The sequence below is a fragment of the Dama dama genome, chromosome 13 (assembly GCF_033118175.1).
Source record: "Dama dama isolate Ldn47 chromosome 13, ASM3311817v1, whole genome shotgun sequence".
Taxonomy (NCBI): Eukaryota; Metazoa; Chordata; class Mammalia; order Artiodactyla; family Cervidae; genus Dama; species Dama dama.
Window position 1 is genome coordinate 63,878,551 of NC_083693.1, and position 14,562 is coordinate 63,893,112.

Consider the following 14,562-nt stretch of genomic DNA (forward strand, 5'->3'; position numbering starts at 1 on the left):
AAAATTTTCACCATCTGGGAAAATAACACCCCAAGTGCCAAGACAGTTACCTAAGAAAATTTCTAAGTATGTTACTCAGGCCTGAGAGGCAACAGGTAGGTGGATTCCATGCCAATTAGAAAGTGTTATGATTGGCAAACCGCTGTAAAGCTCTAAAACTGCAGTTTAATGGAAACGCTGGCTGTCATTCCCAAAGTACATTTCAAGGAATCGCAGAACTTTAGAATTGAAGGCAGCTGAATGGAAGTTTTCATCCATATTGAACCCAGAAGATTAGGTGGTAACACAAGAACTTTTGCAGGTGTCCCAGTTCTTAATCTGGCATTTCTTCCACCACATAACCCTTCATTCCTCTGACGGAGCAGAACAAAGCAGAGTTCATGTGACAAGCTCCCAGCCAGCTCAGAGATGGGGTAGAGCTGATGGGGTGGGGGGTGGGAGGGACAGGCATGGAAAGGCCTGATACCTCAGGGTCCAAGGGAACAGCCAGTCCCAGCAAACTGGAGCAGAGGGGGCACAGTGCTGAGATTCAAAGAGCAGACTTATTCCCGGTCTTATGAAAACAGTAACACCCGACTATTCTCAAAGGGTGGCGGAAACCAACAGCTTTTCGGGTTCTGGGAGCCTCTGAAACTGTTTCCCAAATGTTTGGGGTTTGGCCCTACAATACATACACGCTTTGCCCCAAGGCATCTTTCCCTTAATTTTTAGGCCCCAGTGTATTTTAAGGTAAATTGATCCCACATGCCTCTGATTCATTTACACTGAACTCATCAGGCTATGTTTGGAAAGAGCAATCCAAAGGCCAAGAAGCCCTTTGAGACTGTTTTTATGTGCCTTTTTTCTTAGAAACAGGAAGCCATGTCTTGACATGGACGAATAGAATGCAAGCCCTCGAGACTCAGGTCTGGTTCCAAAGGTGGCCCCTCTGAAACCCAAAGGTCCTCAAATCACCAAGACAAGGCTGCCCCTCCTACTTTTTCAGAAGTTAAAGGAAACCTTACCTTCATGGTGTTACGAGCCTGAATCAGTCATTCAGAGCAGCTCGGCGCAGAGCTCACATAAGCCTTGAGCATTCTAACTCCACACCCATTCCTGACACCTAGGACTCCAACATGCAAGGGGAGCCCCAGGCCCAGAGCCACCTCTTCTCTTTGCTCTGTGGAGCTGGGCCTGCACCCTGGCAAGTCTGTAGGAAATTGCTCTTTTTATCTGAGCTGTGAAACTGGGCTGTTCAGTTGTTGATTTGTTGCTGGTGTTACTGTTAACCGTCACTTGAACCTGACAGAGGAGGCACAGTGGGAAATAGTTTGGAAAGGGTTCCTTTTAGGGAGGAAGAAATTAACATATCCCCTCTGGCGGCTGACCAGAACCAGGAAATGTTTGACTTTGCTTCCTCTCCTTTTAGTATAAAAGAAGCCTGAAGTCTAACTCAGGCAAGATGGCTTTTTGGGATGTGCGTCAAAAGTCTCGGTCTGCAGACTTTTGAACAAAGTCATCATTCTTTGCCCCAACAATTGGTGTCTCAATTCATTGACCTGTAGTGAGGCCAGCAGTATGATCTTGGACTCGTAACAGGGTTGACTCCTGACATGAGACACAAAGGCAGCTGCCCCGGTCTGTTCTCCCATCTGTGACCTGCTCTGTTGACCCCCTTTATCCTTGCCTGGGGTTCCAAGACTGAAAGGAATCCAGGTCACTGACTAGGAAAAGGACAATGAACTGTACAAGTAACTGAAACGATGTTGAAGATAAAGTGGCCAGGGCTTGGTCCCAATTGTCTCCCTCTCTTTATACAATGCACTCTCAACTCCACCTACTCATGAACTTTTAAAAATTCTTAGGTCCTACCTAAGAACAAGTAAATCAGAATCTCTGGGTGTAAGGCCCAGGAAGTCAAGTTTTTGTCTTGAAAACTCCACTGGTTATCCTACTACACCATCAGGGGTGAGGGCCACTGATTTAAAGCAACTTGAATACTTTCCTATTCTGGAAAAGTACCTGGAAATAATCCACATCACAGAGGGTTTGGTCATTGTCTTCTAATGATTTGGGGTTGATGCTCTCCTCTCCCTCACTCCCATTATGTTTTTAATGATGATCATGCTCTCTGGAGAGATTTTCAAGCCAGTACCCAATAAACTAAAGAGAACTAGAACCAACCCCAAAGGCTGAATCATCTCCCATGTCAAAATGAACCAAACACAAGATCTCTTCAAATATTTAATCAGTTTGGAGACCTCTGCCTTCCAACCCAGTTGGGTAAAAAGTCAAAAGAAAGCATGATGAAGGGGTCTTCAAAGAAAACACTGGGATAAAATGGAGAGGAGACTGGGTTTGGGAAGACAGAATATAACATGTGCCTTATGACCTTTTGAAGGCATTCTACCATGGATTAAAAATAATAATCATCATCAAAATGAACAAGAAAGGATTAAACAGTTATACAAATTTAAGGACAACTAAAACTTCTCTTATGGCTGAAAATACCAGACATGGCTTTGAAATAGACTTTTTAAAAACCTTTAGATCATTCTGTGGTTTCTTTCTATAGCCTTCTGTACATGCAAGAAGCAAGCTAGCTATACCCAGCGTCCCCGGGAGCTTTTGGGGGCCTTGGCAAAGAAGCAATCAGCGAGAGATAGAGAGAAGGCCTGGAGGAGGTGAGAGGAAGTGGTTCACAGTTTTTGAACGTGGACTCAGACCCCCGCAAACCTATTTTCTTTGAAAACTATGGAAATAAACTGAAGGCCTTGAAAAATCACCGTCGATCTCAGGTCAGGGTGCCAGTGATAATGCTTTTCGATAACTGCGTCGTAGAAACTGGGGAAGTATGTCCTTCAAAGTGATGGGTCTATAAGAATAGAGGCGTGGTTGGGACTCATACTGACTCCTCAGGAGACGTTCAGCCGAAAAGGCCTCACGTCTGTCTCATTCTCGGGCCCTCTCTGGTTTCTCCGCTTCTCTGTCCCTTGGTGCAGTTGGAGGCAGTGTCAGAGGCTGCAGCCTGGCGCTCAGAACGGGTACTGGGACACATATATCCGCAGTCGGATCACAGAGCTGCCTCTGAAGTTGATGACGGTGTTGACCGTGATCATTTCCAAGTCCAGTTGTATGTCCCGGGGCCCTTTGATGGGGCGAGTCATCACCAGGGTGGCACTGATGGGGCCCGTTTGCTGTGGACGGAACCGGGTATACTAGTTAGAGAAGGTCTGACCGGCTGACGGAGCCAAGGGTAAGCTTGACTCTGGAAGCTGTCACACAGCAGCAAATGGTACAGATGAGCCTGTTTGCAGGAACAGGAATAGAGACGCAGATGGAGAGAACAGACGTGTGGACACAGAGCGGGGAAGGGAGCTTGGGACCAACTGGGAGAAGTATTGACATATATACAGTATCATGTGTAAAACCGAGAGAGAGAGGCTACCGTATAGCTCAGGGTACTCAGCTCGGGGCTCTGTGATGACCTACAAGGGTGGGATGAGGGTGGTGGGAGGGAGGCTCCAGAGGGAGGGGATGTATGTATACATAAAGCTGATTCATGTTGTACAGCAGAAACTAACACATTGTAAAGCAATTATACTCCAATAATAAACTTTTTAGAAAAAGAAAACAAACAGTGGTAGAGAGGGTGAGGAAAGCTGTCCTTCAGGTGACATGGCCTCTGGGACAGTCACCAAAGCCAAAGGTCAAGTGGTCTGGTCGCAGCCAGCCTCAGTAGCCCCAATCGGGGTGCTCCCCCTTGCCCACTGCCAGCAGACTGGCATCCCTTGATGCCCTCCTCCCTGACTTTGCTTCATGTTCCCCTGGCTTCTCCCTGCTGCCCCTTCAGGTCTCACTGAAACATCACCTCCTCAGAGGAGCTTCTCTGCATTTTCCAATTTAATTCAGGTCCCTGTGACCTTCTGCCAGTGCACCCCCTACTTTACCGAGGAAGAAAAGTATTCATTATCACGTGTCATCATCCATGCTATTCACCAGGTCCACGTCTGATGTCTAGGTCCACAGTAGGCTATGAACTCTTTAAGAGCGAGGACTGGGGGTGGGTTTTCCACCCCAAGCCCTCCAGAACCCAGAATGATGCCTGGCACATGGTAAATGTTCAGTGACTGTGTCTTGAATAAAAGAACAAACAGTTGCCTAAACTGTGTGACTCCAGACTGTTGCTTCACTTCTCTGACACTCCTCTCTAAAAAGAGAGTTTGTACCAGATCAGCAGTTGCCAAGTAAACAGCTCCATAGCACCTGGGACACATTTTAAACTAATAATTCCAGGGGCCCATTCCAAGATTTTCTGCTGCAGTGGATTTTTTTTGATGATGCCTGGGGAAGTGTGACTTGTTTACCAGCCTCCAGGTGGTTCCGAGTGCAGCCTCTGCTGGAGCTTCTGGCTGGACACACCGCACCCCCTGCCCTGCAGCTTCGTCACCCTGTGAATCTATCTCTGTGGTCCTGATAACTTCATCTGAGTTTTTTTCCTCCACTGAATCTTTTCCTAAAGTTTTCAAGGTGGTGAGGAGAGAGGACTGACATAACTTAGCTTCTGCTATGTGTGAAGCACTCTTCTGGCCACTTTTACGTACATATTCTTATTTAATCCTTGTAAAAGCTCTGAAAGGCCTGGCTACTCAAAGTGTGGTCCTTGGACCAGCAGTATCAGCATCACCAGGGCACTTATGAGTAATGAAAGACCTCAGCACCAGCCTAAGGCATACTAAGCCAGAAGCTGTAGCTTAATACAATCTGCAGGTGATTCATGGGCACATCAACAATTAAGGGGTGCTCATCTAAAAGCACAGGACCCAGTCTGGGGACCCTAGCTGCCATACTAAAGGTATGTCTTGTTATCCCCGTGTTCTGTTGTTCCTGTTGTGAACTGAGTCTCCATAAGTTAAGTCACTGCTTAGGGTCACTAGACCACTTATGGGCAGGGAAATGGGGTTCCATTCCAGTGCTTTTGACCACAAACTTCGGGCCTCTTTCACTGCACAATTATCAGAAAAGACTGATACGTGTTTTATTTCTCCCTAGCACTGACCTGAAGGACAAATACTCAGAGGGCCAGGGCAACAACAAGAAAGTAGGTCCCTGGAAAGTAAATAGCACAAGGGAACAGGACATGCTGGACAATCCCTTCCTACAAGTTGCAGCGCCCAGCACTGTGTCCAGAAACAAAGCAACAAGCTCTGCAAAATCAAGAAACTTGGCTTGTTTAAAGCCACACCAGACATTTTATCTGTCTCCATGAAGGGAGAGCTCCCCATAAAGTTCTGGACATCCCCAAGAGCTGCCACAGGTATGACAAGGGCAGGGCAGGCAGACAGATCCCACCCCAGTAGGGGGACCTCCCCTGTCCTCTGGGCTATCAGCAGCCTGACACTACACAACTTCCTCTTGGCATCAGCTCCCTCTGTTCCCATCAGCATCTGTGCAATTGGCACCCTCTCATACAGAGGATCGCTCCGACTTCCTTGTAAACTCTTGCAAAACCTTGGAGCCCTGGGCTAGGACTTCAGAGGGTACAGCCATACAGGGAAATGCCCAGGGCATTTACAGGTCTATTATCTCACCAGCTCTTACTGTTTGCACAAACAAAGGCCAGGGGTTGAGGACCCTGAGCTGTGGGCAGGCTTGGGCAAGCTGTGGGCAAGCTGTGGGTGGGAGAGTTGCAGAGCCTGGGACAGGGAGTGGAACAGCTGGAAACTTCCCAGTTGTTCCTTTGGGCTGTCCTTGTAAATGTCTCCAGAGTGTGAGAGCATCACTGCCTCTTCTATTTGGAAGTAGTCTTAGAGGTCAACCAGTCTGATCCCCAGCAGGGTCAGATCTGCAGCAGCCTGAGAAAGGCCCGCCCACAAGCACATGGAGGACTCAAGTGCCTGCCAAGTTTGCTGAGGACAGATATCTCCCCTCCTCACTAGGCTTTTAGGGCAGACCCGGGGCATTAATGAAATAGGCCCCCCTGAGAGGCTCTGGTCATTAGTGAACTTGGTGATCACTTAGTACAAAATGATGATGGTGATGGTGGTCATGGCTGATACTCAGCATTTGGCTATGACTTGGGCTTCCCTGGTGGCTCAGATGGTAAAGACTGCCTGCAATGTGGGAGACTCAGGTTCGATCTCTGGGTCAGGAAGATTCCTTGGAGAGGGGAAGGGCTACCCATTTCAGTATTCTTGCCTGGAGAATCCCCTGGACAGAGGAGCCTGATGAGCTACAGTCCATGGGGTGGCAAAGAGTCAGACATGACTGAGCGACTGACACTTTCCCTTTCTTTTGCATACATCTCCTTTAATCTTTATAACCCTACAAAGTAATGTAGCACATGGTACTAAAGCATCTGACTCCAAAAATCAAGCTTCTAGCCACTAAACTCAGATAAGTTCTCAGTATCTCTCCATTTCCAGACCATCCCAGGCACTTAGTCTACTTGAGAATCACTCCTTTGAATTGTAAATGTTTGCTGGGTTGTTTTTCCCTCCCCTCATAGTGTGGAATCCTCAGGGCAGAAGCCACGTGTTCCTAAACTCTCAGAGCTGCATATGTAGTGGAGCTGAATTAACGTCAGTGACAGAAGGCGGAGCGAGTTGTGATGCCGGTGAAGGGGCCCGCAGGGTAGTAGCTTGCAAACAGCCCACCTGACCGTCTGTCTTCTTGGGCCTGCCCCCACACAGGCTCAGGTTTGTCCTGAGTCAACCAGCGAGAAGGCATTGTCTGACACAGGGCAAGCAGCCAGGCCACAGCAAGTCAGCTTTCCCTGGCCCTGTCACCTGATCTCCATGCCCTTTGGCGCAGTTTGTACCCTGTACCCGGACTCCTCCTTCCCGTCCTAACTGTCCCTAAGTCACCTGGCCAAAGCCAGTCACCAGCTGTCTGTCCAGGACTCAGGGGGAGGCAGAGTGCCAATGGGGGCTCATGAAAGGGATGTGTGTGTACGTGTGTGTGTGTGTGTCCCTGTGTGTATGCATGTGAGTATTTGCATGTGTGTATGTACCTGTGCTGAAGAAGGCAATGGCACCCCACTCCAGTGCTCTTGCCTGGAGAATCCCGTGGACGGAGGAGCCTGGTAGGCTGCGGTCCATGGGGTTGTGAAGAGTCGGACACGACTGAACGACTTGGCTTTCACTTTTCACCTTCATGCATTGGAGAAGGAAATGGCAACCCACTCCAGTGTTCTTGCCTGGAGAATCCCAGGGACGGGGGAGCCTGGTGGGCTGCCGTCTATGGGGTCGCACAGAGTCGGACACAATAGAAGTGGCTTAGCAGCAGCAGCAGCAGCATCTACCTGTGCACATGAGCGACTGTGTGTGTGTGTGTGTATGTACAGGCATGTGTGTATATTTGTGGGTATGTATGTGTGTGGCTTGCCTGCTGTGTGAAATAAAGCTATTCCCAGGAGACTGTAACACCATCAGTGACACTCAGGGTGGCAGAGTCTGAACAGTCATCAACACCCACCCCCGACAAGATGCTGCAGTCCCTTGGGCATCTCCAACATCTCCAACCTCGCCAGGGCCCCACAGCCCACAACCTCCTAACCACAGTAGCAGAAGCCGCAGAAATGACTCTACCAATACAATCATAACCAGTGCTTATTGGACACTTTCTATTGTGATTAGACATTAAAGGAGACTTTTTTGTCATCTCAATTTTGGCTGAGACCCCAAAGCTAGACAAGTACCCCACATCCTAAAGAGAAATGTGAGAGTATGTACAGATACTAGGGGCACACTGTCTGGGTTCTAATCCTGCACTGGGGTTTTCTAAGCTGTGAGATCTGGGGCAGGTTCCTTCACCTCTCGGTGTCTCAGGGCTCTCATCTGTAAAGTCAGGGAGGGCAAGCAAGCTCTAGCAGCGGTGCCCAACCTTCTGGGCACCAGAGACTGGTTTTGTGGAAGACCGGAAGGCGGGGGATGGTTTAAGGATGATTCGAGTGCATTACATTTATTGTGCACTTTATTTCTACTATGATTACATCAGCTCCACCTCAGACCATCAGGCAATAGATCCCGGAGGTTGGGGACCCCTGCCCTAGAGGACAGGGCTGTGATGAAGATGAGAGCAGTGATACATGGGAAATACTTGACATATGTCCCGCACCATACAGGATCAGCTGCGACTGCCATTTGTGTAATTTCTCCTGCTGTTGTCATACAGGACTTGAAGGCCATGGCCCAGCGCCAGATCTCTTACTCTGTCGCCTCCAGCCTGTATAAGTGTATCAGACACACTTACCAGCCCCCAAATCAAGCAAGAGGGGCTTTCAGTGTGGGCCCTATGAACTTAAGGATGCAGAGAGTGCACTGGACTCTCCTGGAGAAGAAAGCCCAGAGATGCTGTGCACCACGCGGGGGACAGGGGGCTGTGGGGGAGCTGGCTACTGGTGTCCTGAAGGCCCAGTGCAAGGTCTGCCCGCCAGGGTGAGGCAACACCCACACATGCAAACTTTCTGAGAGAGCGGTTTGGGGTGGCAAGCAGCCAACCAGAGGCCCTCGCCCACACCTGGGAATGGTCAGTGCAAAGTCCTCAGGGAAGTCTCCAAAGAACCGACAAAGCATCCCATGAAAGCAAGAGCATTTGGGCCCCAGAAGAGAGCACCAGGTCCTGCCTACAATGGCAACAAGGGAGTAAGACCCTGGCCCCCCTCACCACTTCCCTTCCACCATCTGTACCCCCAAAACCCCAAAGGAGGAGCCAGGTCAGCACAATCAGTGAGGAAAGGGGAAGAGGAAGGCAGGACAGAGATTCAAGCTGGCAGGGAGGGCTGGGGGAGGCGGGGACTTTACACTGATAGACTCGTGGTTGGCTTCTACCTAAAGCAGCTGGGACTTCTGACATGGGGGAGAAAGACAATTTGATAGTAACTGAGAGCATCTGTGAATCCAATGGGCTCCGCCTGAGACTCACCCAGGTGTGTGCAGATTCAAGATAGCCAGAGGAGAAAAAGAAAGTTACTGAAAGTTTCATCCTGCTTGTTTGATAAAAAACAGCTGCTCTGTGCTCCAAGCACTGTGCTAAGTAGATGATCTCATCCAGTCCCAGAGTAGATACTATCATTATCCCCTCTATACAGATAAGGATGGCTTCCCAGGTGGCACTAGGGGTACAGGACCTGTCTGCCAATGCAGGAGACATAAGAGATGCGTGTTTGATCCCTGGGTTTGGAAGATCCCCTGGAGAAGGAAATGGCAACCCACTCCAGTATTCTTGCCTGGAGAATCCCATGATCAGAGGAGCCTGGCGGACTACAGTCCATAGGGTTGCAAAGAGTCGGACACGACTGAAGTGATTTAGCATGCACAGATGAGGAAACTGAGGCTCAGAGAGATTAGAGTGTGTGTCCAAGGCCATAGGGTTGGTGAGTTGTGGAAGGAAATGAGGTGGGTTAGCCTGGCTCCACAGCCCACGACTGCGTGGCCTCCTGAGGAGGGCACTGCTGCTTTGCACAGTGTGGGGATGGAAACATTACCTCCTCCTGCAGGGAGGCTACCTGGCTTCACAGGGCCCCTACACCGGGCCTGTCTTCTCTTCCCAAGAGCAGCTTTTAGGACCTTTCCAGTCAGGATCCAGCTTCCCATCCCTAAGTTCCTTCAGCCATTCCTGGGGTGGGTCTATGTGCCCTCATCCCCTCTGTGTCATGGCATCCTCAGTTGAATAAATGCTAACCAATTAGGGCCCTTCTCAAAGTCCTCCAGAGACAGCGAGCAAACCACATACGGCTCAAAGTTTTGTGAGTTTCAAGGGTCCCCTCGTCACCGTAACAATCCAGGCACTAGAGGAAGCTCGCAGGAAGGGGCCCCCCTCCTGGTCACTTGCCTGCAGAAGACGGTCTCTCCCCCACCATCATGGGGCAGCTCTTACAAGTCAGATACACAGGGAACATTTGGATCAAGGGGATTTTAGTAGGTGGTGACCTGGCCAAGACAAGGCCACTTCCTAGAGCTTCTATTCTGCTGGGGGGAAACCCTAAAGCAGCTGATACAGGTGATGGTATTTTAAATCCCCAAGAGGGGCATTTTTGTACCCTATGATTGGGACCTGCTGTGTCTGTACAGATGACAGAGGCCAGATGGGAGAATGCTGGTGGGCTGGGCTTATGCTCAAGGGGGCAGCAAGCCCACAGAGGCGGGCAGAGGTGGGTTCCACTGGATAGCCATGGCTGATGGGAACGCAGGAAGGACTGACAGAGACACAGCCCCATCTTTTTCATCTTGAGAAGTTCCTCTACCCTCAACTCATTCCATCTTCTTACAAAGCCCGTGACCCCACTACACTGTTCTACAGATGCTGGGTCCACAAGTGCATTATCACATGTGACCTGGCCCTGTTTGAGTCTTGTCCAAAACATATTAGTGAGGAAACAGGCATGATACTAGCTCCTGAGGCCTTTTCTAATCTGTTCTAATCCTGCTTCTGAAACCTCTCTCTTTTCAGATGGTCCCAGCCCCAGAGGCAAAGACTGGAAGACAGGGGCTTGGGAGAGGGTGGGAAGAGAGCTCAGACACACGGTTCTTTCACCAGCCCACATGCTATCCCTGTCAAAGCTGTGAACTTCTGAGTCGAGTGCCCCACACTGACCCTGGAGGACCACATACTGTGTTCATTAAAAATGCAGATTCCCTGCCAGTCCAGGTTCGATGCATGATACAGGATGCTTGGGGCTGGTGCACTGGGATGACCCAGAGGGATGGGATGGGGAGGGAGGTGTGAGGGGGGTTCAGGATGGGGAACACATGTACACCCATGGCAGATTCAAGCCAATATATGGCAAAACCAATACAATGTTGTAAAGTAAAATTAATTAATTAATTAATTTTTTTAAAAAAAGAAAGAAATGCAGATTCCTAAGGTGAATCATGGCCCCCAAGGGTATCAAGTCCTAATCCCCGGGCCCTATAAATATTACCTTATATGGAAAGGGGATCTTTGCAGATGGGATTAAGTTAAGGATCTTAACACAGGGGGATTATCCTGGATTATCTGGGTAGGCCCTAAATACAATCACAAGTGACATTCTAAGAGAGGGGGGAGATTTGATACACACAGAAGAGGAGGAGGGAATGTGACAAGGATGCAGAGATTGGAGTGGTGTGGTCACAAATCAAGAAAGACTGGCAGCACCAGAAGCTGGAAGAGACAAGGAAGGGATTCTCCCCTGTAACCTCTGGAGGCAGCTTGACCCTGCTGACATCTTGATTTCAGTGTGTGCATTGAGTGTGCTAAGTCACTTCAGTTGTGTCTGAATCTTTGTGACCACATGGACTGTAGCCTGCCAGACTGCTCCGTCCATGGGATTCTCTAGGCAAAAATACTGGAGTGGGTTGCCATGCCCTCCTTCAGGGGATCTTCCTGAGACAGGGATGAAACCCTCATCTGTTACATCTCCTGCAGTGGCAGGTAGGTTCTTTACCACTAGCACGACCTGGGAAGCCCAGAGCAGTGGGTAGATTCCAACACAGTGACAATGATTTTAGACTTCTGGCTTCCAGAATAAATTCCTGTTGTCCTAAGCCACCCAAGCTGGTGACAATTTGTTACAGCAGACAACAGAAACCGATACACTAGGTCTTAGCCACCATCTTCTTTTTTTTTTTTTTTTTTCCACCATCTTCTGAAATAAATTCTCTAGAGAGGAAGTTCTGGAATTCACTTTTTCAACAAGCATCCAAATTCACACTGAAATGTGAAAAACATCTCTGTAAGACAGTGGGCTCCAAAGACACGTGATCCCTCCAGAGGTTGAGGGAAATGAAGCTCAATGATAGAAATGGTACAGTATCACATGTGTGTAATTTACAAATAATCAAACACATTTAGGATGTGTGCTCTAAAATTTGTTCCTGATAAATCCACATCAATTTATCCTGATATGGCTCAATCGATGCTAGCCAGCCAAACTTTCTCCAGTGATAGAAATGTTCTATGTCCAAGCTAATACAGCAGCCTCATGTTGCTACTGAGCCCTTGGAATGTAGTTAGTGCAACGATAGAGCCTAATCTTTAATTTTATTTATTTTACTTCATTTTCATTAGTTTAAATTTAAAGAACCAAATGGCTACTGTGTTGGACAACACAGGTAGAGCCCACTTCTTTGAGGAATGCCTTTAAGTTCACTGCTATGTAAGTGCCATGAAGGCAGGGATCGGGACCATTTTGTCCACTTCTGTAGTCAGTTTCTAGAAGCAAACAGTAGGGACTTGATGCGTGTATGAGTGCTCAGTTGCTTCAGCTGTGTTGGACTCTTTTGTGACCCCATGGACTGTAGCCTGCCAGGGTCCTCTGTCCATGGAATTTTCCAGACAAGAATACTGGTGTGGATTTCCTCCTCCAGGGGATCTTCCTGTCCCAGGGACTGAACCTGTGTCTCCTACAGCTCCTGCATTAGTAGACAGTTCCTTTACCACTGAGTCACCAGGGAAGCCCAGGGACTTGAGAGAATATACGTACATAGATATAGATACATAGATATAGATATGTCTATATCTGTAAATATAACGGAATCACTTTGCCGTACACCTGGAACTAAGACAACATTGTAAATTGTCTACACTTCAAGTTTTAAAAAATGGTTAAAAAAAAAAAAAAAGAACTGCAGGAAGAAAGAGACCTACGATTGCATCTTGGCCTAATTTCTCATTGCACAGATGAGGATCCTGAGGCTCACAGAGGAGAAGCAACTTTCTCCAGGCCACTCAGAAAGTGAGAGGAACCAGGACAGTGGAGTCCTGACTCCCATCCACTTTCCCCTCCCGCCTCCACACCCACTCCTCTGGGCTGCCCACTGGCCTGTTTCTAGAAGCACACTCCAGGCTAGACAAGAGAACACCTTGGGGAAGATGGTGACCACCACTCAGCACCCCCTCTTACCCGCATATAGAATTCTCTGCCCTCATTCCCAGACTTGATCTGGAAAATGTAATAAGCCCCAGGGTAGCGGGTGGTTGCTTGCATTTGGAAGATGTCAGCGGGAACAGAGCGTCCTGACACCACGTCCATATCCCGGTACAAGATGGTGAAGGGCTGGTCTCTGCAGCCAGGATTCTCAGCGGGACACATACAGCGGCTGTCGGGAGGGGAAATCATGTGAGAAAGCGGCAGATCCTTTCCAGATGCTGGTTGTACCTACCTCTGTGTTTGAAACATGGAAAAGGAGGACACCCCATTTCTACCATACAAATGCTGTGACTGCAGAGGTCCTCTACTTCTGTCTCTGGTCTAAAAACTTCCAGCATGTAAGTAAGCCCTCTGGTTCCTAGAGAACAGCCTGTTCTGGCCAATCAGATAGTTCTGTTACTAAAGCATAAACCTGAGTTGTCTGGTTTTCAGAACACTGGGACATCCTGTAATGTACTTCATGATGGTCACATATTTAGTTGGCAAAAGTGTGCTTCATAGCTCTTCACTTCCCAACCATCCATACTCATTGAGAAGCTTTAAAAGTGTAAAATTACAATAGATTGACGGGTCTTGAGTGGTATTTTTTATATTTTCTATTGTACTTACTCCAGTCTGTGTGGAATAGAATTGGGTATTTTCTTTCTCTAAAAAAACATCAGAACTCACTATGTATAAGATAAAATGTTAGGATAGGACTTTCAGATGTTAGGACGTTTACTGCAATGATAAATTTAATGATCTTAAATTTACTCTTTAATATAAATAAATCATAGACACAAATATCTCTGATACAAAGCATCTCACTTGAAAACTAGTAATAGCATTATCATAGTATAAAGTTGACTTATTACCAAGGTATGTGTTTTACAGACACCCCTGGATTTATCCCGAATCGCCTCCATCTCTCCTCTCATCCCTGAGATTCCCCCTAGAGGTCAGAGTGCATAACAGGATGAGGATATCTGTTGATCTAGGCCTTGGTGGCCAAAACTGGGATTACGCTTTGCTGTTTCTGTCACTCTCCCCTGACTGCCAGTCCGTCTTCAAAATCTATCTGTTCTACTTCTAAAATGTAGTCCAAATCCAGCTACTCCATCTCCACCATCAGTGCACCGCCTTGCTGTCTCACCTGGACCGTGTGACAGCCTCCTTGATGGAACAGAAGGCTCTCCCACTCCAACCTATTACACCACAGGCAGAGTGCCCTTCTTCAAACATAAATCAGATTATGTCTGTATCCTGCTTCAAAGGTTCTACAGTGGCACCCATTGTGACTTGGATAAAAACTAAACTCGTACTCTAACCTCTAAAACCTCATGGGGTCTGGTCTCTGTTAGTTTCCCTAACTTCCTCACAGGTCACTGTCCATGTCATTCATGAAGCTGCAGCTTCTTCCCGTCCCTGAAGACATTAAGCTTACTCTCGTCTCATAGTCTTAAACACTCGGTTCCCTCTGCTATTCTACTCTGTTAACATTGACTCGCCTTTCCATTCCAGCTCAAGGGTCATTCACTCAGAGGGGCTTTTAGACTCCCCAGACTAGACCAAGTCCAGCCTACTCTTTCACTTTGTAAATTTCTGTTCTTCCTGTTCTCAGCCCCTACTACCATCGAGGATCATGGATTCATTATGTGACCATTTGTTCATTGTCTTTCTCCTCCACCAGC

At 48.1% G+C, this 14,562-nt stretch overlaps 2 protein-coding genes across 4 annotated transcripts in view; both read right to left on the reverse strand.

The window, feature by feature from the left end:
- Positions 1-2,067, reverse strand: part of TC2N (tandem C2 domains, nuclear) — a 73,106-nt gene extending 71,039 nt beyond the window's left edge. For both annotated transcript variants that reach the window (XM_061159304.1, XM_061159301.1), the window contains exon 1: positions 1,005-2,067. The gene's annotated coding sequence lies outside the window, so the exon portion shown is untranslated. The remainder of the gene's footprint in view (positions 1-1,004) is intronic.
- Positions 2,068-2,210: 143 nt separating this feature from the next.
- The window catches only part of FBLN5 (fibulin 5), an 87,624-nt gene continuing 75,272 nt past the window's right edge, over positions 2,211-14,562 (reverse strand). For both annotated transcript variants that reach the window (XM_061159308.1, XM_061159307.1), the window contains exons 10-11: positions 12,866-13,061; positions 2,211-3,176 (exon numbers count right to left, since the gene is read on the reverse strand). In XM_061159308.1, the coding sequence (XP_061015291.1) occupies positions 3,015-3,176; positions 12,866-13,061 (358 nt within the window). In that variant the 3' untranslated portion in view covers positions 2,211-3,014. The remainder of the gene's footprint in view (positions 3,177-12,865; positions 13,062-14,562) is intronic.